We start from the raw sequence: 23,021 nt of genomic DNA on the forward strand, positions 1-23,021 counted from the left end.
GGCACCATAGATGTCAATGATGTGCAACCCACCATGTGTTGATGGACGTTATTTAAGTGTTTCACGCTGCACATGAGGCTTAGTCACGGGTGGATGATCCAGACTGAAGAGGAGACTGATCTGAAGCGAGTGGTGGACCGGGCATGGAGCTGCAGAGGCAGTATAGGAACATGGGTGGGCCTAGGATAGTTGTTTTTTTTTTTTTTTACCTTTTACCAGCCCTCAATTTTTTTTAATCAAATCCTGAAAATTTTGTATTTTTGCCATTACTACTACTTCCTACTTTAATAGGCATGAGTTCAACATGTTCCTATTCCCAGACCATGAATAAGTGGAGCTCACATTTCTCTACCTACAAATCTGATGTGTGTTTTCCTGCAGGACAATCTGAACCTGTTGCTGACAGAGGAAGAGATGTACAGCCTGATGGAGACGTTCAGTCAATGTAAAGTTATCCCAGGTGAGCGGACAAGCTGATCCAGTGTTAATAACTGCGGCGTAGACACAATTACGCCCCAGCACATTCTGCTGAGACCCTTGTTATCTGGCAGACGAGATAATAACATCTGTGTATACCCCGGGGCTTTTACCACTCACCAGCTGAACTCAGTCTCGGGGTTTATTTATACCAGATATTTTCTTTGTATTATGTAATGAAAAAAATAAATATATATGCCGTATATATATATATATATATATATATATATATATATATATATATATATATATATATATATATATATATATATACATATACACTGTATATATATATATATATTTATATGTATGTATTTATATATATATATATATATATATATATATATATATATATATATATATATATATATATATATATATAAACAGTACAGACCAAAAGTTTGGACACACCTTCTCATTTAAAGATTTTTCTGTATTTTCAGGACTATGAAAATTGTACATTCACACTGAAGGCATCAAAACTATGAATTAGCACATGTGGAATTATATACTTAACAAAAAAGTGTGAAACAACTGAAGTTATGTCTTATATTCTAGGTTCTTCAAAGTAGCCACCTTTTGCTTTGATGACTGCTTTGCACACTCTTGGCATTCTCTTGATGAGCTTCAAGAGGTAGTCACTGGAAATGGTCTTCCAACAATCTTGAAGGAGTTCCCAGAGATCATTAGCACTTGTTGGCCCTTTTGCCTTCACTCTGCGGTCCAGCTCACCCCAAACCATCTCGATTGGGTTCAGGTCTGGTGACTGTGGAGGCCAGGTCATCTGGCGTAGCACCCCATCACTCTCCTTCTTGGTCAAATAGCCCTTACACAGCCTGGAGGTGTGTTTGGGGTCATTGTCCTGTTGAAAAATAAATGATGGTCCAACTAAACGCAAACCGGATGGAATAGCATGCCGCTGCAAGATGCTGTGGTAGCCATGCTGGTTCAGTATGCCTTCAATTTTTAATAAATCCCCAACAGTGTCACCAGCAAAGCACCCCCACACCATCTCACCTCCTCCTCCATGCTTCACGGTGGGAACCAGGCATGTAGAGTCCATCCGTTCACCTTTTCTGCGTCACACAAAGACACGGTGGTTGGAACCAAAGATCTCAAATTTGGACTCATCAGACCAAAGCACAGATTTCCACTGGTCTAATGTCCATTCCTTGTGTTCTTTAGCCCAATCAAGTCTCTTCTAATCCTTTTTAAGATTTACAGGATTAGAAAAGAAAAGTTACTTTCTCCCTAAAAACAGCGCTTCACGTGTTCATAGTTTGCATCACAACTCCACTAAAATATGTCATTATTTTACCTGGTGTAAATGCCGCTGTTCTTCTGAATCCGACAATGTTTTTCTTTTGTTCCTGTACCTCTCCATTGCGGAGATATGGCCTCATCTTTCCTTGGATATAAATCTAGTTTTTTAGCCAAATGGGCGTGATGCTTAAGATGACGCCCACGAGTAAGTGTGTGAGATCACGCCCCTTTTTTCAAAAGACCAGATTTATTTACAGTGAAGAATAGGCCATATCTCAGGAATGAAGAGGAGTACAAAGAAAAGAATAACAGCACCAGATTGAGGAGAACGGCGGCATTTACACCAGGTAAAAAAATACATATTTGTGGCAAGTGACAGTGAACGTGGCTGAGCTGCAATACCACATGCAACCAGTGGACAAGTGTGGCGCTTTTCTTAAAAGAATGCTGCCTCATACTTTTAATGCCGTATGACCCCTTGAATAAGATTATTTTTCCATATCGTGAGTCCTGGCATAAGCAGATAAATCAATGTATCGGAATATCAACTATTGACATCAATGAATTTCGAATGCACAAAATTAGTGGGTCTTTTTTAATCTGTCGCCATAACTGTAAAAGCAACAGATCGGGTTATCTCTTGTCATTTGCTTTAACGATACTGAAATAAAATGATGGCGGAGAGGGGGGCATTTTTTATGGAAAATATATTTGTTTTCTAAAATTGCTCCAAAAATAAAACTATGCTCCAATGGTAAGTCTGTGAGTTAGTTTTACATCAGCCCTTCTGCAGCATTAACTCCGTGTCTCCTGCGCGCTGATTACCCACATGTCACAAGTACTCTCAGCCATAATTACATTTCCTATTTGTTTATTGCTACACATACAATTTTTTCAGTTTGTAATTGCCTAATTAAAGCTGGTGCTGCATGTTCGAGTTGGGTTCGTTACAAGAGGCAATCATTTCATTAGCAATCAGTCCTGTGTAACATCTGCCGCTCCGTGCACATAGACAAATAATAGGAACAGAGGGGGAAGGGGACACGTGGGGACAAAATAAAAACAAGAAAGCGCTGCCGGCACAGAAGATTGACTGCACAGTGGGAGTGAGTTGTGAGCGCACTTTCTTGCCGGGATGATGCCATTCCTATATATATATATATATATATATATATATATATATATATATCTCCTATATTTAACTAATGTTCTACATCATGGCTACAGAGCCTTAAAGATTAGTTATTCTGATGTAATGGAAGAAGGACTGACAAGAAAAATGACATGGTCATTAGAGTGTTAGAGAGCTTTCCATCTGTAAATAGTAAGTGTCTGTTTAGGAGATGTAGACTAATGGAGCTCTCCACTGATGACCACTTCTCTTCGCAGAATGTACCCTGAACCTGGATGACTTCCTCCATTACAAGCACCTGGTGAATCGACGAATGCAGGAGAAGCAGTTGAGTGATGAGCTGGAGGAACAAGCCAGTCTACAGTTCTCCTCCATGGATCCTGAGAAGAAGGGGCAGATTGAGTGGATTGATTTCCTTTCTCATGAGTCTATCTGTCTACTGCAGAAGCTGCGCTCACAGGTCGGTTTGTTTTTGGCACTTTTGCCTACAAATTGTAAAAATCCTCTTCATTTTGTTCCACAGGATATTCCAAAATTACTTAAAGTGAACCTGTCAGCAGGATTTTGCTAAGTAAACTACAGACACTGTCAGGTTGGCGCTGTTATATTGATTAAAATTATATCTGGGGTGAAGAAATCCGTCTTGTGGTTCTTGTGTAATCAGGGTTAGAAGTTTTAAGTTAATGAGATGCCGATTGTCATGGTATAGGACATGGTTCATGTCCTGCTCTCTCAGGGTTAATATTGCTGGCCTTTCTTTGGATCTAGGAGGGGTATTTATTCACACTCTGGACTAGGATTCTCTGTCAGCTATACTTTCGTTTAGTCGATGTGTCTGACCCCTTGAGTGTGTGCTCGGTTTGCATTTATTTGCCTTGCGCTCCGTGTGTTTCTCTGCTTGTTTGTTTTGCTGGTTTTCTGACCTTTGGCTCCCTTTCTGACTATCCCTCCGCCTCACCCTTGGTTACCTCATTATCTCCTGGTTTGATCTTGGCACATTTAACTACTCTCCAGTGTACATGGTCTCCTCCTCTGCACCCTGGCGTCTGGCGCCGCCCTCGACCACCTCCTTCCCTGTTGCGTGGTTCAGGGCCTGTTTGCTACCCGGTGAGTTCCCCGCCGCTCTGCTCTCAGCTCCCTTGCTGTGGCGCGCAGCTCTCCCCGCAACAGTATACCCGGGAGTCGTGACACCCGTGCTGTGGGGCAGGACTATAGGCAGAGTCTTATTTTCATGCTCTAAGCCAGAGAAACCAAGGACCTGCCCACCGACTTTCAATCTTTTTAGATATATCAAATTCTGTCATTTTTTTGTTAGACTGTTATGCTTTTGGTGCTGAGGATCATGAATTAATGTGCAGTGAGTTTCTGGTTCCTTATTCTAAGGATTGATCTGCCATAATATTTGTCTTATGAAAGCAATCTCTAAAAATATTGGACTATAGGTTTATAGCACTGGTGCTCGTCATCTAGTGAGCTCGGTCCGCGCCCCACACAGGGATACGCAGCAGAGGGAGTTGAGGAGAGCAGACATTAACTGGTAGTAATTTGGAAAAAGATCTGTAGGCATAAGCTGTTTAAGCATTTTTTCAAAAGACATTTTGATGCCATTGGGTTATATTTTCAATTTTGCTCCCTCAATGGCCTTCATTGACCGCCCCCCCATTCAGTATGATGGCACACAATGGCTACCCCCCACTCAGTATAATGGCCCCCAATGCCAGCCCCCCATTCATCGTCACTGCCTCCAACTCAGTATGAAGCCCCACAGCCCCATGATGGCTGCACCCTCCCATTCAGTACGATGTCCCCCACAACATACCTGGTGGACTATATGGATGACCACTTATCTGTATGTCTGCCCTTGCTGCCAATTAAAATGGGTTTCATGTAGTTCTATTAAAGGTAATATGCCAGTAACCTTCTGCTTTGCAATCTGAGAGCAGCATGATGTAGGGACAGAGATCCTGATTCCAGTGATGTGTCACTTACTAGGCCGTGTGTTGCTGTTTCAATAAAATGAATCCGTGTTTAATCTGCCGGAGATTATCACTACATGACTATGTGTCTTGTGCATCCTGGTCCTGCTGCTCTGTATAACCATAACCCCCACCACTGATTAACAGCTTACTGCCTATGCAGTGTACACAAAAAGCTGCCAATCATTGCTGTGGGCGGCGTTACACAGAGCTCAGCAGTCAGAGAACTGCTAGATCTGCAGCAGAGAAAACTGTGATTTTATCACAACTCCTGCAACCAGTAAGCTTACACACATTGCTGTAATCGGGGTCTCTGCCCCTGCATCATGCTGCTCTCGGATGAGCAAAAACCTGATGATAGATTCCTTTTAATAAACAGGACCCACAAAACGGGAGAAAAGAGGGAAAGACAGAAGGGGCGCTTTCTAAGTGTAGTGTTTGGAAGAAAAAAAAACAAACAGGAAAGGTGCAGATTAAATAACGATCTTCTCACCTTGTGATCTTGTGACATTGGGCACATCTCTATCTAGGTCCTGTAGGTATCTATGGAACCATTTAGCTGCAAGCTGCTCGATTCAGGAACGGTATCCTCCTGTCGAAACTCCCAGGTTTCCAATGAGATTTGACTAGGTGAAGAAGCAAATCTTTTATTAGGACTGGATTAAAAACTGCCAAATGTAACACTTACTTGCCAATATAACAAAACGGAACAAGGGAAAGAAAATGAAAAAATGGAATGACTTGGGTGCGATATAATTTTGAATTAGTAAGAAGGGGAGAACCCCATGTTTAAATCCCCCTCTAACAAGCCATAAAAGTTAACTTTTAATGCAAAATCTAAAATGCATGCGAGGTATTGATATAATGATTCATGCTAGTGTCCGATCTCCTGATGAAGCCGGACATGCGATGAAACATGTTGGGGGGATGTGTGCTTTAATTGTGTGTCCTATTCTGCTATCTAGTAATGACATCAGTTCAATAAATATAGGTAGCTATCCTTAAAGTCAATAAATTGTAGTCAGATGAAGAACATTATTTTAGCAATACCTCATATGCGTTTAGATTTAAAGAGAACCTATCACCTGAATTTGGCGGGACAGATTTGCGGTCATATGGGCGGGGTTTTCGGGTGTTTGATTCACCCTTTCCTTACCCGCTGGCTGCATGCTGGCCGCAATATTGGATTGAAGTTCATGCTGTGTCCTCTGTAGCACACGCCTGTGCAAGGCAATCTATGTCCCGGAAGTATTTCGCTGTGTTCCGGGACATAGTGCGCCGGTGCATGCGCACTAATGCTTTTCGGCTTTGCCCGCAGTTGGGCAATGCATACTGTGCGTGCACAAGGCAAGATTGTCTTGCGCAGGCGTGTACTACGGAGGACACAGCATGAACTTCAATCCAATATTGCGGCCAGCATGCAGCCAGCGGGTAAGGAAAGGGTGAATCAAACACCCGAAAACCCCGCCCATATGACCGCAAATCTGTCCCGCCAAATTCAGGTGACAGGTTCCCTTTAAGTTTTATGGCTTGTTAGAGAGAGGTTTAAACATGGCGTTCTCTCCTTCTTGCTAGCTTACTTGTCAAAGAAGACTTTTAGTAGAAATGATGTAGTTTATTCAAAATGTGTTTCTGCTGTGAACCACAACCTTCATCAAGTCGGATAAAAAAATCAAAGAAAGTCCATTTGCAAAGCATAATCTGATCCTAATGAGAGGTTGGCTCCCTCACCTTGCCGATGTGATTTTATTAGGAAAAAGATTTAAAAAACTAATGGCTGGATAATATGCTGTATGCCAATGCTGGAGTAACCAAATAAGCCCAGAAAAAACTCATTGTGCCCAAGTTCAGAGCCCTAAAGCCAGTGGTGCAATGCGACCATCGCAACCCTCCTACCACCATTCATCACGATAACCATCTCTTTTATGCTATACAGTATGTGATGTATTTCTTGTTTTCTGTAATTTCTCTTGAAAAGAATTCGTTGCTGAGGCTTTTATCAGAGAAGGAGCGGGAGCGAGCTCGTGCCACGTTTCTGACTCTGGACCAGGATAATGATGGCTTGGTTACTGGCAGTGAGTGCAGAAAGGCCCAGCATGGCTGGTTCCGCAAGCAATCTAAAGAGGCCGCGTCATGTAACGTCAGGTGAGAGTTCATCTCTGATACTCCGATGTGAGTGTGAAGCATGTGTTCTGGACAATCAGACCTCTGGGTTATGATTGCAAATATGAAAGCTGATGTGGCTGATGTCAGCTTGGTGCTACACAAGGAGGTAACGATAAACCAGCTCACCCCAGCTAGGCATCCTAGGAGGCATGGATCTTCAAGGGACCACTTGTGGATATAGAAAAAAGATGATCCAGCTTCCAAGCTTCTAAAATGTATTGAATTAAAAAATAGATTCCATCATGAGTGTAGACGCAGCTACGCGTTTTGAACATCCATTTGGTTCTTTAACAAGGCTACACAAGGAGGACCTCATGGCGTTGTTTCATGTAAGAAGTACGGTATATCCGCTTTCTAGGGAACCTATCTTGAGGTTCGGGTAGCATGAGCTAGGGTGAGGCTTCCTCAGCTATGTTTTAGACTAGTTACAGACGAGCGTATTTTTTGCCATCCAAGAAAATTGGATTTATTATGTAAATTACATTCTGATCAGATTCAGAGTGTGATCCCATTCTCTCAGATGAGAAGATGGAGAAAATATATTTTCTATCTTCTCTATTGTTTCAGTCAGATGTCATCCGAGTACAGTCCGATGTTTTCCATGGACTCATTATCTTCCATGGTGAAACGCGATCTGAATGTCGGATCAAACTCATGCTGAGATTATCAGTCATTAGTCCGAGACAAAAAAATTGAGCATGTGCACGACCCCGTAGACTAATATTGGTCCATGGATGATCCAATGTTTTGTCGGATTTCACTTGGACCAATAATGTGGTCATGTGCACAAGCCCTTAGGCCACGTTCACACGTTCAGTATTTGATCAGTATTTTACATCAGTATTTGTAATCCAGAATCAGGAGTGGCACAATCAGAGGAAAAGTATAATAGGAACAAATCACCACTTCTAGATTTATCACCCGCTCCTGGTTTTGATGTACAAATACTGATGTAAAATGCTGACCAAATACTCAACGTGTGAACGAGGCCTTTTTCGGAAACTCAGTGGCATCCAGTGTCAGGAACAGGGGAGAAGAGTCATGGGGGTAACTCCCTGCTGGTGTCTTCCACCCACTTTGTATTGATTGTTCGGTCTTTCCCTATGCTCATATAATAAGAGACCTGACAGTGAAGCAATTACAAGTTGACAAGGAACCACCTTGATGACTCTTCTTCACATTAACGACTCGTTTTGTCTGGTTGAGGTAGCTAGAATTTCATGACAGCTTCCCTATAAGGTTATGTTCATACTGGGTAGAATTGGCTTCATTAGGGGAATTTGGTAAAATCTCATCACTTTGCTTCCACCGTATTACACTCGAAAAATGCAAACGAAAATCTGTAGGCCATCCACTTCCCTGTATGAACATACCTTCAAGCTCATGAGCATGTCAAAGTTTGAAGCTCCGGGACTCTAGTACAAAAACTATTCCAGAGCCCCTTACCCAACGTATGCAATTTGTAGTAGTCCTGTCTTCTTATGTGACATTGAGGCCTTGCAAATGTTACCTCTGCAGCCACTCCAGCTACATTCCCATGGGTTCGAATTCTGAAGCCATAGAGTGCTATTATAATATGGCATGCATGGGAATAAGCCACATTCCTGCGCCTCGGTATAAAATTCTCACAAATGAATGGATCATGTAATAAATCATGTAATAAATAGTTGTGATCACCAAAGGTGCAGTTCCTTCTTGTCGTAATGCTAATCACTAGCCCGCAGTGTGAGCTTCAGTCTGGTAAATTCCTTAGGCTCCTTTAGGACATAAAGATAGCTGTTGTACAATTAGATGGACCTGCTTAGCTGAGAAGAAAGTTTAGATTCGTAGTGATGGAAATGTTCATTGTTGTTTGAAGACCAATTTGCAGGAAGATAAAAATGAACTTGGCTCTTATTGTTGGAAGATAAAACATCCGACATTACCGGATATTAGGTTTTAATGCTGCTAATAAATATGCAGAACGTTACGTCCCTAATGGTCTTATTAATAAAAGATAATTACTCTCTCGTGTCTTCTATTTTATCCAACAGTAAAATATGATATTTTCTCAAGCAATATGCTGATAATCGGATTAAGAAGATATGGAGACTCCATTACTGGCCTCCAATATTCATTGTGTTTTTATTATTTCATTATCCTGCCCTCACCATTTATGTGAGACTTAAAAGAGAGGAAAGGAAGTTATACCTGAAATTCAGATACAGAATGGTTAAGGGCCCTATACTTAGTAGACCAGATGTGGGCAAAGTGCGGCCCGTGGTCCATATCAGGCCCTCTGGCTGTTCCTGACCGGCATTATTTGGCTACTATGGGCGTTGTGTCCGCTGACAGTGACAGTGACTACTACAGCTATCACGTGACACTGTTTATGTCATAGGAGCCATGAGGAACACAAGGCTCCGAATACCTGAATGAGCCCAAGAAATGTATAGTTCATTTTTTACTTAAGGAAATTTTCTTATTACAGGTTTCTGGTACGTAATGGCCAGCATCGTGAAAAAATAATAAAATTGGGATTTTGCTCAACCTCTCCAGTTCCAGCACTACTTTGCTGAAACAGCTATGCTCTCTGTTTATTGGCTGCAGTGGTGACGTCATGACTACAGCTCACTTCAACGCTGCTGCCAATCACTGAGCTCAGTATCTGTGCCAATGTAGACAGCATGAGCTGCTGAATGAATGTTTGAGTTGGTAATATTTTCTGTAGTCAGGATGGCAGCCGGTAAACCAAGCATAGCAGTGGCAGTGCTGGACTCGTGGAAAGTCAGTAATATCCATTTTATTGTTTTAACCCAGCCAAGACCATTAAAAGCCAAAAACCTATAATGTGAAAATACCTATACTGCAGTCTAAAATGGTTTCCACTAATAAAAAAAAATGTATCTCCAATGGGTTTTGCTGCATGAAAATAACAAGTAAGGCAGTTTCTTGAGTTACTCTGCTGCAGCTTCGCATCTCTAGCTGAAGCGTTGATGTCATGACTAAAACGAAAAGTTTTGCCGATTATCTGCCCACCACGACTTATAGCCCTTTAGGAAAATTAAATGCCCTCCCTAGTAGTAGACTAAAGTTGTTCGAACTCAGTGATGTCTGTGGGAACAGTCGACAAATATTGGCATCCAATGGGTTAACTTGTTTAAGTCCAAGAGGGTGTTATCAGACAGTTATAGGGTTGTGTACTTTTCTCCATGTAGGATTCTAACCAATTATAAGCAGGCAGCAACATGCAATGGAAAGAAGATCACACAGTCACCATTGCTTAGCGAAGATTTCTGTGTATGAGAGGTATAATGACAGACAGCTCTGATCTCCTGGTGTAACCTCCTGCATGTGTCAGTATTGGGCAGTACAGCTGAGTTTAGCTGTGTCACGTTACAAACCCTTTTATCAGCTCTCCTGATTACGAAGTGTGTCAGTAATCACAATATTGTCTGCTGTGCTCAAGCAATTTGCAATCAGTCTGGAGTGAGTTCCTGGCTGTCATTCTGTCACAAAGGAATGACCTGCCTGTTCGGGGCTACTGTGTGAGATGGATTGACACCCTTCTCTGATCTTACTGCAGAGCAAGTACAAGTTGAGCACAACAGACTTAAGTGCGATACTGACACTTTGAGCTCTCATCTCAGTGTGGGGAGGGGCAGTACAGCAGAACTGTGAGTGGAAAGGAAAGGGGGAGAGCTGGTAAGCAAGGTGGCTCAGTGATTAGCACTGCAACCTTGCAGCACTGGAGTCCTGGGTTCAAATCTTACCAATGACAACATCTGCAAGGAGTTTGTATGTTCTCCCCGTATTTGTGTGGGTTTCCTCCAAGTTTTCCGGTTTCCTCTCACATTCCAAAGACATACTGATAGGGAATTTAGATTGTGAGTCACAATGGGGACAGTGCCAATAATGTTTGTAAAGCGCTGTGGAATTAATGGCGCTATATAAATAAGTAAAATAAAAATAAATAAGTGTTTGTAATGTGACATTGCTAAATGTAGCTGTGCTTCCCCTTCCCCCACAGAGACCTTATCTGAATTGAGTTAGTTACCTGTGCTTTCCAATCATGCAGGAGGTTAGACCAGAAGATCAGGCTGGCTGCCATTATACATCTCATATAGTGAGAAATTAGCACTAAGCTATGGTGGGGATTTAGCATCATAAAGGGAGAAGAAGTACATGTCTCCAGTAAAAACTCTGATAACACTCATCTTGACTTAAAAATGTTAGCTCATTAGGTGCTAAGTACTTTGATTGCTAATTTCTTCACATCTGAGAAGCGAAAAAAAGTGATTCTTCGCTGTAATCAGACTCTCTCATGCGCTATGTTATTCTGGTCTCAGATAGCGTAGCAAAAATCTGCTGAAAGATTTCCGTTTAACTGTAAGGACTTCTTTGATATGAAAAAATTATTTTTTGCATGTTGTTAGTTACTCTTAGTTACTATAATTACATTTTGTTTCTGTCTTTATTCCTTTTTTTCATTTTCGGTCCTCCTGATATGCAGTTTGCAGCCTGATCCTAGTTTTAACTATCTTGTTGGAGAATCCCTGCTAGTAATATAGGATGGATGTGAGGTCTGTTTGTATCTTAGGTGCTGAGGTTTTTAGCAGAGAGTAGAACTATCTTGCAATTTCTACTTCATTAGCTTTCCTTCTTTTCTATTGTCTGTTTTCTTTGCCCTCCTTGAGATGTTTTCCCACTGTCCGTGCTCTAGAGACCAGCATCAAACATCTTTCTCATCCTGCTGCTAACTCTAGGGCGAGGGTCACAGGACTGTAGATTCTTTCATCTGAACGAATCGGGCCGATTATGTAAATCACAGTCTGATCTGAGTTTGCCAATTTCCAATGAAGAGAAGATGGAAAATAAAAAATCTCCATCTTCTCCATTGTGTCAGCCTGTGAAAATCGTACTGCACCCAGATGACATCTACGTGCAGACCGATGGTTTCCACGCACTCTTTGACTTACATGGCCGAGCGTGATCTGAATATCATATGCAAATTGGACATGCTGTGATTTTGTTCCTCGGACAGGCTCGGTCTCAGGAAAAAATCTGACGTGTGTGCGGCCCCATGGAATAGAATCCTAGAATGTTAGAGTTGGAAGGGACCTCCTGGGTCATCTGGTCCAACCGCATACTCAAAGCAGGATTCACTAAATCATCCCAGACAGGTATCTGTCCAGCCTGAATAATATTGGTCTGAGTGCGATCCGATGTTTTGTCAGATCGCACTTGGACTGAAAACAAGAAAGTTGTTTAATTGTCCATTTAGGATATTGGTCTCATTTGGGAAGCCCTCTCACTACTCTAGTTACGGAGGCAAATAATGGGGGCACTGAATATGAGTGACAATGTCATGGAGGCATTTAGTTGGGCATCTCAGTATGCTTGTGTGGTGACTGTATGTCATTGGAAACCTCATTAAATGAACCCTCACATGGGTCTGGTAAATTCCTTGTTATATGTGGTGGCTAAGAGTTGGTCGATTTTCCTAAATATTAGTTTAGATGACCGTGTCCTCCTCTGTGGGTCATTGCTTGTCTTCCTTTATCGTCCAGTGTATGAATGAGGTTTAGATGGGAAAGTCCAAATTCCTATATACAAATCTGCTGTAATATGTTGTGTTCTTACTCGTTATTCCAGTATAAGCCATGTTGGACCCATGTCGGAGAGCAGCCCGGCCAGCAGCACAAGTGGAAAAAGCCAAGAAAAGGTTCCGCTGGCCACCGACCCGGATGAGAACAAGTGAGTGTCGCCTTTTATCTGTTGGCAGGTGGAGAAGCTTTTATTACCGTGAGATCCACCATCAAGTGTTGACTTATGTGAAAAATACAGGAATATTTTAGTTGGATCTACAAGTAGTGTTAGGGCTTGTTCACACGTTGTGTTTTTGAAGCTTCATATTCTGCCCATTTTTGATGCAACAAAAAGCTCAGTGTTTTACAGTACCAGAAAAGTGAAAGCAATTTCTGAAATCTCATGCACATGCGGCTTATTTTTTCAGTGGTTTCAGATCTGCAACATGTCAATTCTTTAAATGATTTTCACCTATTCCAATAAATGGAAAAAAACACACATCAAAAACACATGAAAAAAACATACTTTATGCTGAATTTTTCCTGCCAAGAGACATGACTTTGATGCTGAAATGTCTACAGCAAACCCGTATCGTGTGCACCTAATTCTATGCGGGTTATAGGATAAAAAAAGTTTTGAACAACCTTTTTCAGATCACAATGTAGAGCAGCATGTCCAGATGTTAGTTATTATTCTTTAGACATAATCTTGACATATTTTGAGTTATTCTTATGGATTTTATGCCAAATAATTGCTGAGAACAACTGTGTGTCCAGCTCCTAAACAAGTCGGCTCTTTCATCCTCTATCTCAGCAAGAAGTCCCAGCACGATCTCCAGACCATTATGGCTAAACTACCTGTATCTTCTTAAGTTGTGCATTTAATTGTAAAAGCATAGGATAACAAATTACCAAAAAGTGATGTTCCCATTTTGCTTTACATCTATTAATGAATGGTATCCGTCTTGCTATTCCTTATTTACTTTAAAGGGAATCTGTCCGCAAGTTTCTGCTATGTAATCTGACAGCAGCATGATGTACAGGGTGAGAACCTGTTTCCAGGGATGTGTCCCTTGCTGGACTATGTTTTGTAGTTTCAATACAAGAAATGTTTTATCAACAGAAGATTATCATTGCAGGACTAGGTGTCTCGTGCCTCCTAGTCCAACCACGCCCCCACCCACCAGCTTTCTATCCCTATACACTAAATAGAAAGCTGCCAATCAGTGGTGTGGGCGGGGTTATACAGGGATCAGCATTCAGAGCTCTGCTAGATCTGCAGCAGAGAAAACTATGATTCTATAACAACTGTTGCACCCAGTAAACTAAGTTACACATCACTGGAATCCGGGTTACTGGCCCTACTTTGTGCTGCTGTCAGGTTGCATAGCAAAAACCCACTGACAGAGTGCCATTAATAATTGCACCAAAATCGGCAACTAATTAGTGAATTAGAGTCATTTATATAGGAAGATTTTGTAGAGAACTTTCAACGGAGCCCATAAATCACAGAACAAATTCCCGCTGCATTCCCATAAATTATTTCCAATGATCCAGTATCATTAAATAGCATTTAACATCTAATTTTCACCAGTTTTGTTACTTTTCACTGTAATTACTACGTCTGGTTGCAGTGTACGACTCAGCCTTAATTTATTACCGTGTGCTAAAATGTTTAAAGACCTTACTACGCCTAAATTATACATCTAATAAAATCTGCCTGACGGAAATTACAACTTGAGCTGAGAACATTGCTAGATTTGGCAGCCAAGATAAAACCATAAAATAAAATGATAATTGTCAACATAAAAGAGAAACGTCTTTATCAAAGCTGAGAAAGAGGAAGAAATATAGATTGACTGTAGATTTATGGCAAATGTGTCCTCGTAACCCAGCGGGCCTAACTGATGCCCATGGACTATTCATAAAATATCTGACAGGTTGATTTACTGTATGCGAAAGCATTGCCATTTTTCCTCCTATCTCCAAGACTTTTCTTTAGCTGCACCATTTTTCTCGAATGCGCTACCAAAAACAGTCAGATGAATTCCCAACATCCACAGATTTAAGTATGCCCTTATACACCTTTTTTCATATGACAAACGTGTTCTGAGACCCCTGTGGACCTAAATTATGCCCAATAAGTGTCCATTTAACATCCCAAGCTGACTTTCTGTATACGAAAGCTATGCTTTTTTTACTCCTATCTCCAAGACTTTTCTTGAGCTGCACAGATTCTCTGAATTGTGCCACCTTGAAGAGTTTATAGACAAAAGTGGCACAGTTTCTAGAAAAAAACAACTTTCCTTTTCCACTTTAGCATGAGCTACACCTTAAATTTGGCCCCTAAACAGACTGTGCTGCTAAAGATCGCTGCACACTGTTGCTACATTGCAGCATAATGCAAGTGTATAGGATCGCATTGCTACCCGCATTGTACTGAGACCGCAGCAAGCAAGTTACCTAAAATCGAACTATTTCCAAATTTTGGCAACTTGCTTGCAGCTTTACATTGTGTCCCATTCACTTGCATCAGGCTGTGATGTTACAGCAGTGTACCGTGATCATTGGCTGTGCCACCTATGTTGCGGCCAAAGTTGCCATGTAGCTCCAGCTATGAGGTAATGTAATAAGACGTATGATAAGTGGATGTGTAAACAACCTCTTTAACGAGATATACACTACAGACCAAAAGTTTGGACACACCTTCTCATTTAAAGATTTTTCTGTATTTTCATGACTATGAAAATTGTAAATTGACACCGAAGGCATCAAAACTATGAATTAACACATGTGGAATTATATACTTAACAAAAAAGTGTGAAACAACTGAAATTATGTCTTATATTCTAGGTTCTTCAAAGTAGCCACCTTTTGCTTTGATTACTGCTTTGCACACTCTTGGCATTCTCTTGATGAGCTTCAAGAGGTAGTCACCGGGAATGGTTTTCACTTCACAGGTGTGCCCTGTCAGGTTTAATAAGTGGGATTTCTTGCCTTATAAATGGGGTTGGGACCATCAGTTGTGTTATGCAGAAGTCTGGTGGATACACAGCTGATAGTCCTACTGAATAGACTGTTAGAATTTGTATTAAAAAAAGCAGCTAAGTAAAGAAAAACGAGTGGCCATCATTACTGTAACCTCTTTCTGTCCTCAAACGGGATAGTACGTCCGAGGTCAGATCCCTTGCTTTGATGTGGGCTCCGGCGGTGAGCCCGCATCAAAGCCGGAACATGTCAGCAGTTTTGAACAGCTTACATGTGCCCACAATAGAGACAGGTGGAATCGGGATCCACCCGCTGCTATTAACTAGTTAAATGCCTCTGTCAAATGCTGACAGCGGCATTTAACCAGCACTTCCGGCCATCGGGCCAGAAATGAGCGCATCGCTGACTCCCGTCACATGATCGGGGGTCAGCGATACATCTGCATAGTAACCATAGAGGTCCTTGAGACCTCTATGGTTGCTGATGCCGGATTGCTGTCCTGTGGTCGGCGCTCATAGCAATGCAGGAATTCGGCTACATAGGAGCGATCTGATGATCGCTGCTATGTAGCAGAGCCGATCGAGTGGTGCCAGCTTCTAGCCTCTCAAAGAAATGTGAAAAAAATGTGAAAAAAATAAAAGAAATATAAAAGTTTAAATCACCCCCCCTTTCGCCCCATTCAAAATAAAACAATTAAAAAAAAATCAAACCTACACATATTTAGTATCACCGCGTTCAGAATCACACGATCTATCATTTATAAAAAAGGATTAACCTTATCACTAAATGGCGTAGCGAGAAAAAAATTCGAAACGCCAGAATTGCGTTTTTTTGGTCGCCACGACAATGCATTAAAATGCAATAACGGGCGATCAAAAGAACGTATCTGCACAAATGTGGTATCAATAAAAACGTCAGCTTGGAGCGCAAAAAATAAGCCCTCACCCGACCCCAGATCACGAAAAATGGAGATGCTACGGGTATCGGAAAATGGCGCAATTTTTTTTTTTTAGCAAAGTTTGGAATTTTTTTTCACCACTTAGATAAAAGAGAACCTAGACATGTTTGGTGTCTATGAACTCGTAATGACCTGGAGAATCATAATGGCAGGTCAGTTTTAGCATTCAGTGAACCTAGTAAAAAAGCCAAACAAAAAACAAGTGTGAGATTGCACTTTTTTTGCAATTTCACCGCACTTGGAATTTTTTCCCCCGTTTTCTAGTACACGACATGATAAACCAATGATGTCGTTCAAAAGTACAACTCGTTTCCCAAAAAATAAGCCCTCACATGGCCATATTGATGGAAAAATAAAAAGTTATGGCTCTGGGAAGGAGGGGAGCAAAAAACGGAAAATCCCAAGGTCATGAAGGGGTTAAGAAATGAAGGTCAGTCAGTCCGAAAAATTGGGAAAACGTTGAAAGTGTCCCCAAGTGCAGTTGCAAAAACCATCAAGCGATACAAAGAAACTGGCTCACATGAGGACCGCCCCAGGAAAGGAAGACCAAGAGTCACCTCTGCTTCTGAGGATATGTTTATCTGAGTCACCAGCCTCAGAAATGGCAGGTTAACAGCAGCTCAGATTAGAGACAAGGTCAATGCCACACTGAGTTCTAGCAGCAGACACATTTCTACAACAACTGTTAAGAGGAGACTTTGTGCAGCAGGCCTTCATGGTAAAATAGCTGCTAGGAGGCCACTGCTATGGACAGGAAACAAGCAGAAGAGACTTGTATGGGCTAAAGAACACAAGGAATGGACATTAGACCAGTGGAAATCTGTGCTTTGGTCTGATGAGTCCAAAATTGAGATCTTTGGTTCCAACCACCGTGTCTTTGGGCTACGCCGCAGAAAAGGTGAACGGATGGACTCTACACGCCTGGTTCCCACCGTGAAGCATGGAGGAGGTGTGATGGTGTGGGGGGCTTTGCTGGTGACATTGTTGGGGATTTATTCAAAATTGAAGGCATACTGAACCAGCATGGCTACCACAGCATATTGCAGCGGCATGCTATTCCATCTGGTTTGCGTTTAGTTGGACCATCATTTATTTTTTCAACAGGACAATGACCCCAAACACACCTCCAAGCTGTGTAAGGGCTATTTGACTAAGAAGGAGATTGATGGGTTGCTACGCCAGATAACCTGGCCTCTACAGTCACCAGACCTGAGCCCAATCAAGATGGTTTGGGGTGAGCTGCACCGCAGAGTGAAGGCAAAAGGGCCAACAAGTGCTAAGCATCTCTGGGATCTCCTTCAAGATTGTTGGAAGACCATTCCTGGTGACTACCTCTTGAAGCTCATCAAGAGAATGCCAAGAGTGTGCAAAGCGGTCATCAAAGCAAAAGGTGGCTACTTTGAAGAACCTAGAATATAAGACATAATTTCAGTTGTTTCACACTTTTTTGTTAAGTATATAATTCCACATGTGTTAATTCATAGTTTTGATGCCTTCAGTGTGAATTTACAATTTTCATAGTCATAAAAATACAGAAAAATCTTTAAATGAGAAAGTGTGTCCAAACTTTTGGTCTGTACTGTATACAATTTTATTTTAATAGTGCAGTGAATTTCTCTTTGCGTTAATTGAAATGTCTCTTGCAGACAGGTGAGCTGGGATGCCTTCTTGAGGGAGAATGTTCTTTTTATTCTTGCTGCACGACCAAACAGTTCTGCCATCCACCTGAAGCCATCAATCTAAGCCAGCAGAAACTCTGCTCTGGTCTACAGAATTGACTAACAGGTCCCCGACAACTGCCGACTGCATGAGTCACCGGAAGAAGAAAGATGGATTTTTGGCTACTGGAAGATGCCACCTTGTAGCTGAGCTAACACTCCAGTTTTATTAGCCCTATACATAGATGTCTTCCCCAATGAGCCCTTTTACAAATGACTTTATATTTTTACTAATTGACCACTTAGACGTTCTTACTGATGACATTGGTTCCACACCCTGAAGGATCCCCTGAAGCATTGTCACCCCTACTACAGCTTTGACCTCAAGACCAATGTATCTCACTAATTATTTATTTACTCCAAGATGAAGGACGTAGAGACCACAAAGTCCTAGTTTGCTAAGGACCGGTGTCAAGAATGTGCCAATGAAGGTTATGTCATGGCCTTTGGTTATAACTTTGGAATCATGAAACCATTTGACTATGAACTAGTAATGTCTTGCAGCAAAATGTTTTTCGAGTTCACAATAGTTTGTTCAGACACTTTTAGATACTTTAGAGGTTTTATTACAAGAATGTAGTTGAACCATTAGTAATTTGGTAAGATTATCTGCCATTGCATAATTAAACTATAGGAAAAATAGCATAATTCTTCACCATCTTAGCTTATATCAAAATTGAGAAGCTCCTTCATAAATAAGAAAGGTAGGTTAAAGCATATCATTTGGTTAAATCAATGTAGCTGACCTGAATTTATAAAAAAAAATCTCAATTTCTCAATGGAGATTCTACTTGCAATACTCTGTCTGACCACACGGAATGCTGTTAAAAAACATTTCATCTCTAGACAGTGTATCTCTAAGAAATTTCATTCGGGCAAATGTATTGTGTAAACGTTTAGCGCAGTTCTTTGCATTTTTTTGCTTAGCAAGGCAAAAAGTTAAAGTATTTTTTTTTAAAGCATGTCACAACAGAAAAAAATATAAATTGAAAGCCAAAATTTGGAGACAATCAGACAAATGTCTTTTGGAAGGCAAATTGATGGATGATGGAATGTACTGTTAGGTATTAGGGTGCCAGTATCATGGTATATGTGGCCCCTATATGGATGTGTTTTTGTGAGTGTGTACAGTAGACTTTACTTACCTACCTGCAAAGTTACAGGGTCTATACTAGACATTTTATGTAATAATTTATCACTTTTGATTTTATCAAAAACCACAAATTATTATTGTATATTGCAATCGGGAGCAGAAGTACAAAGTATAAATAAAATCCCATTACATTATTTAAAAAGCACTAAGCCATGAGAATGGAAGAATTGATTAATGCCAAATCTTAAATCATTCAAAATCAGATAAATCAATGCTTTCCCCAATAAGTGACCACGTAAATGATGTGCTCACGACATATGTTAGACATAAATTATTTGCATTGTGTGCGTTTGTGCTGTTACTGTATGGATCCCAAGATTTTATAGGCCTTTGCAGCAGCTGCCTGACACTGACCTTTCAACTAATATTAAAAGGTATATTTTGAATTAGTTTATATTATTTGCATTCCACTGAATGAGCAAGTGGAATACTAATTTACAACATGCGTAATGTAAAGATATAATTTATCATTTACTTACATCAAAGCGCATGTCCACCGCAGAACACAAATTTATGGTTTATATACTGTATATATACATATATATATAGAAGTAAGGCCCTATTTACACTGCTTTCAACATAATATTTGGTGTACACTGCAGTTTTGCCTATAAACGTTTGCAGTTGCTTACATCTGTGATTGACGTCTGTTGTAAAAAGGCAAAAAATATCCCAACATATATTTCAAACACTTTACTTTATGAACTCAGTGTGAGTAGAGCCTAATCTACAGAAAAAAAGAAAAAACTATGGAACTATGGAAATGCATTACATCATGTATCTTATACTGAGTTACAGACTGTATTGTGCTGCAGAGCTGCATTTGTACTTCTGAAACCTTCAGAGATAAAATCTCCTCCTAGTATTCCCAGTATTTGCATAGAACTTCTGACGATTTATACTCTTGGAAGTGAGGTCTTTCCACCAGAGACTTTAGAGTAATTGGCATGTGAATTACCCACCCAACTGCATTCCTGGTTGACCCCAACTGTGTTCACTTCTCCTGCCTGTGTGTAACTGCTAATTTGGTTTTGACATTGTTCTGCCCCTGAGGAGGTGGTAACATGGGTGAAACTCAGGACAGATGGCATCTTGAGTGCTACAGACACGTGTTAACTGTTGGGCAGCATAGAGCGTTGAAATGAAGTGCAGGCGTAAACAATGGGAGTATTTGGTTATACCAGATCACAACCATTCACCGTAGGCTTTTTTTTTTAGAAATATGGAAAGAAATTGGCTAAATGGATACGATTGCAAAATGCTTGTACATAAGGATGGTACAATTTTTAATTCTATAGTTTACTGCTCATTGCCTAGGGCAGTGTTCCCCAACTCCGGTCCTCAAGAGCCACCAACAGGTCATGTTTTTAGGATTTCCTTAGTATTACACAGGTGATAGGATTCTTGGTCATCCAGCAAATGCAAGTATCACCTGTGTAATACTAAGGAAATCCTAAAAACATGACCTGTTGGTGGCTCTTGAGGACCGGAGTTGGGGAACACTGGCCTAGGGTAATGGTCGCCTCTACAGTCTATCAGAGATGGATGGTCTCAAAGCCAAGGAGTGCAGTGCTCAAATGTTCTTTGTTATAGATATTGTAAACACTGCTTTAAAGCTGGCCAGATTTGGAGGCCCCACACTTTTTCCTCAAAGCTGCCTTCAGTTTGAACAGGAAACCATTCAGACAAGGAGTATGAATGCACTCCTGGTCTGAATAGTCAATCTTCAGGAGTTCACCGCCCCCTCTGAGCAGGAAGCATTGATGGAAAGGAGGGGTGCAATTGAAAATTAGACGACCCCTTTAAAGGCAACCTGTCACCCCCAAAATCGAAGTTGAGCTAAGCCCACCGGCATCAGGGTCTTATCTACAGGATTCTGTAATGCTGTAGATAAACCCCCGATGTATCCTGAAAGATGAGAAAAAGAGATTAGATTATACTCACCCAGGGGCGTTCCCACTGCAATCCGGTCCGATGTCTTGTCCGGGGCCTCCCTTCTTCTTACGATGACGTCCTCTTGTCTTCATGCTGCAGCTCCAGCGCAGGCGTACTTTGTCTTCCCTGTTGAGGGCAGAGCAAAGTACTTCAGTGCGCAGATGCCAGGAAAGGTCAGAGAGGCCCGACGCCTGCGCACTACAGTACTTTGCTCTGCCCTCAACAGGGCAGACAAAGTACACCTGCGCCGGAGCCACAGCGTGAAGACAAGACGAGGACATCATCCTATGAAGATGGGAGGCCCCGGACCGGACCGCGACACCCATCGGATTGGACCGCCAGCCCAGGTGAGTATAATCTAACCTATTTTTCTCATCTTTCAGAATACATCAGGGGCTTATCTACAGCATTACAGAATGCTGTAGATAAGCCCCTGATGCCGGAGGGCTTAGCTCACCTTCGATTTTGGGGGTGACAGGTTCCCTTTAACTCTAAAATAGGTATTTCCAGAACCAAAACATATATTTCTGCTTGATGACTGAGGGTCCCACCATGGGGTCTTGTAGCCCCCATTGTAAAGGAGTGCGGGCACACATGTGGTGTATCATCCCATTCAAATTATATTGTTTGACAGAGAAAGTAACCATAGTCCCCAAGGTTATATTCAAGGTTCTATGCCATTTTTGTGTGATCAACACCTTTAGGTGCCATTTATAAATAATATCAACCAAATATGTGTTCCAAATTGTTCCATACATATTGTATTGTAGATGCGATGCAGGACATCACCATGATTTCCAGTGCCCACTCACACTGATGTATAAAGGTAGGCCATGTTTTCACACATTTTCCTGTTTCTATTGATTTCAAGAACAAAGTAACAGAATGTTCTTTTCAATGGAAACTGGAACGTGTCTATCTGACCCTACAATGGTATGTCAGGATAGAAATGAACTCCACAATTGTTGAGGGTTATTTTTATTATTTTCCTCCAGACTGTGCTTTAAAAAGATGTTCCCTGTAAACTGATGTAAATTCTCTGATGCTTTTCTGTACAATGTGTAGCAATCATGATGTATCTGGGTTGTTACAATGAGTCAGCAGCACTAGATTTTCTGTAGATGAATCTCTACTGCATATTTTACAATATAATTCAGCCTTATGAGAAGCACAGAGATGTTTGTCGCTGTTTGTTTTCCTGATTTATGCACATCTATTGTACATTTATCCATGGATCCGATTAAACGGATGATAAATTAATCACTTATTACCAAAACACAAAGCCTATTTGTAGAGTTTCTCCTGAATTAACCAAGGAGCTCAATTCAAGGTATCTTCCTATACCTTACCCTTAAAGTTCTTTCTAGGAAAACCTGTAGAAAGACATGGTTTTGCTGCCTTCCTCTCTGTCTTTGGCTCATTTGGCGACTTGGATTCTCTAACCCAAAGGTTAGAGTGATCAATATGGAGCGAATGCAATGGCACAATGGACAGAATTTGCCGAAACAAATGGGGATTAGCGAGGATCAGGACAGTGAGGTATAAAGGTCAAACGGGAAACAAGCGGAGCAAGAAACACCAGAGGACCAAGAGCTATTGATATACACAAGAACTGTAGATGTATAGTCAGTCCAGGACTTGCAGCAAACAAATGGTAAAGGGTAGAGGTGTATGCTATCAGTAGACAA

The 23,021-nt window shown here is 41.2% G+C and overlaps 1 protein-coding gene across 1 annotated transcript in view; it reads left to right on the forward strand.

Moving 5' to 3' along the window:
- Positions 1-22,504, forward strand: part of PHF24 (PHD finger protein 24) — a 166,985-nt gene extending 144,481 nt beyond the window's left edge. Inside the window, exons 4-8 of the mRNA XM_077284935.1 lie at positions 382-460; positions 3,130-3,332; positions 6,827-6,993; positions 12,649-12,750; positions 18,174-22,504. Of these exons, the coding sequence (XP_077141050.1) occupies positions 382-460; positions 3,130-3,332; positions 6,827-6,993; positions 12,649-12,750; positions 18,174-18,270 (648 nt within the window). The 3' untranslated portion in view covers positions 18,271-22,504. The remainder of the gene's footprint in view (positions 1-381; positions 461-3,129; positions 3,333-6,826; positions 6,994-12,648; positions 12,751-18,173) is intronic.
- Positions 22,505-23,021: the final 517 nt, after the last annotated feature.

Source organism: Ranitomeya variabilis, chromosome 1 (assembly GCF_051348905.1).
Source record: "Ranitomeya variabilis isolate aRanVar5 chromosome 1, aRanVar5.hap1, whole genome shotgun sequence".
Taxonomy (NCBI): Eukaryota; Metazoa; Chordata; class Amphibia; order Anura; family Dendrobatidae; genus Ranitomeya; species Ranitomeya variabilis.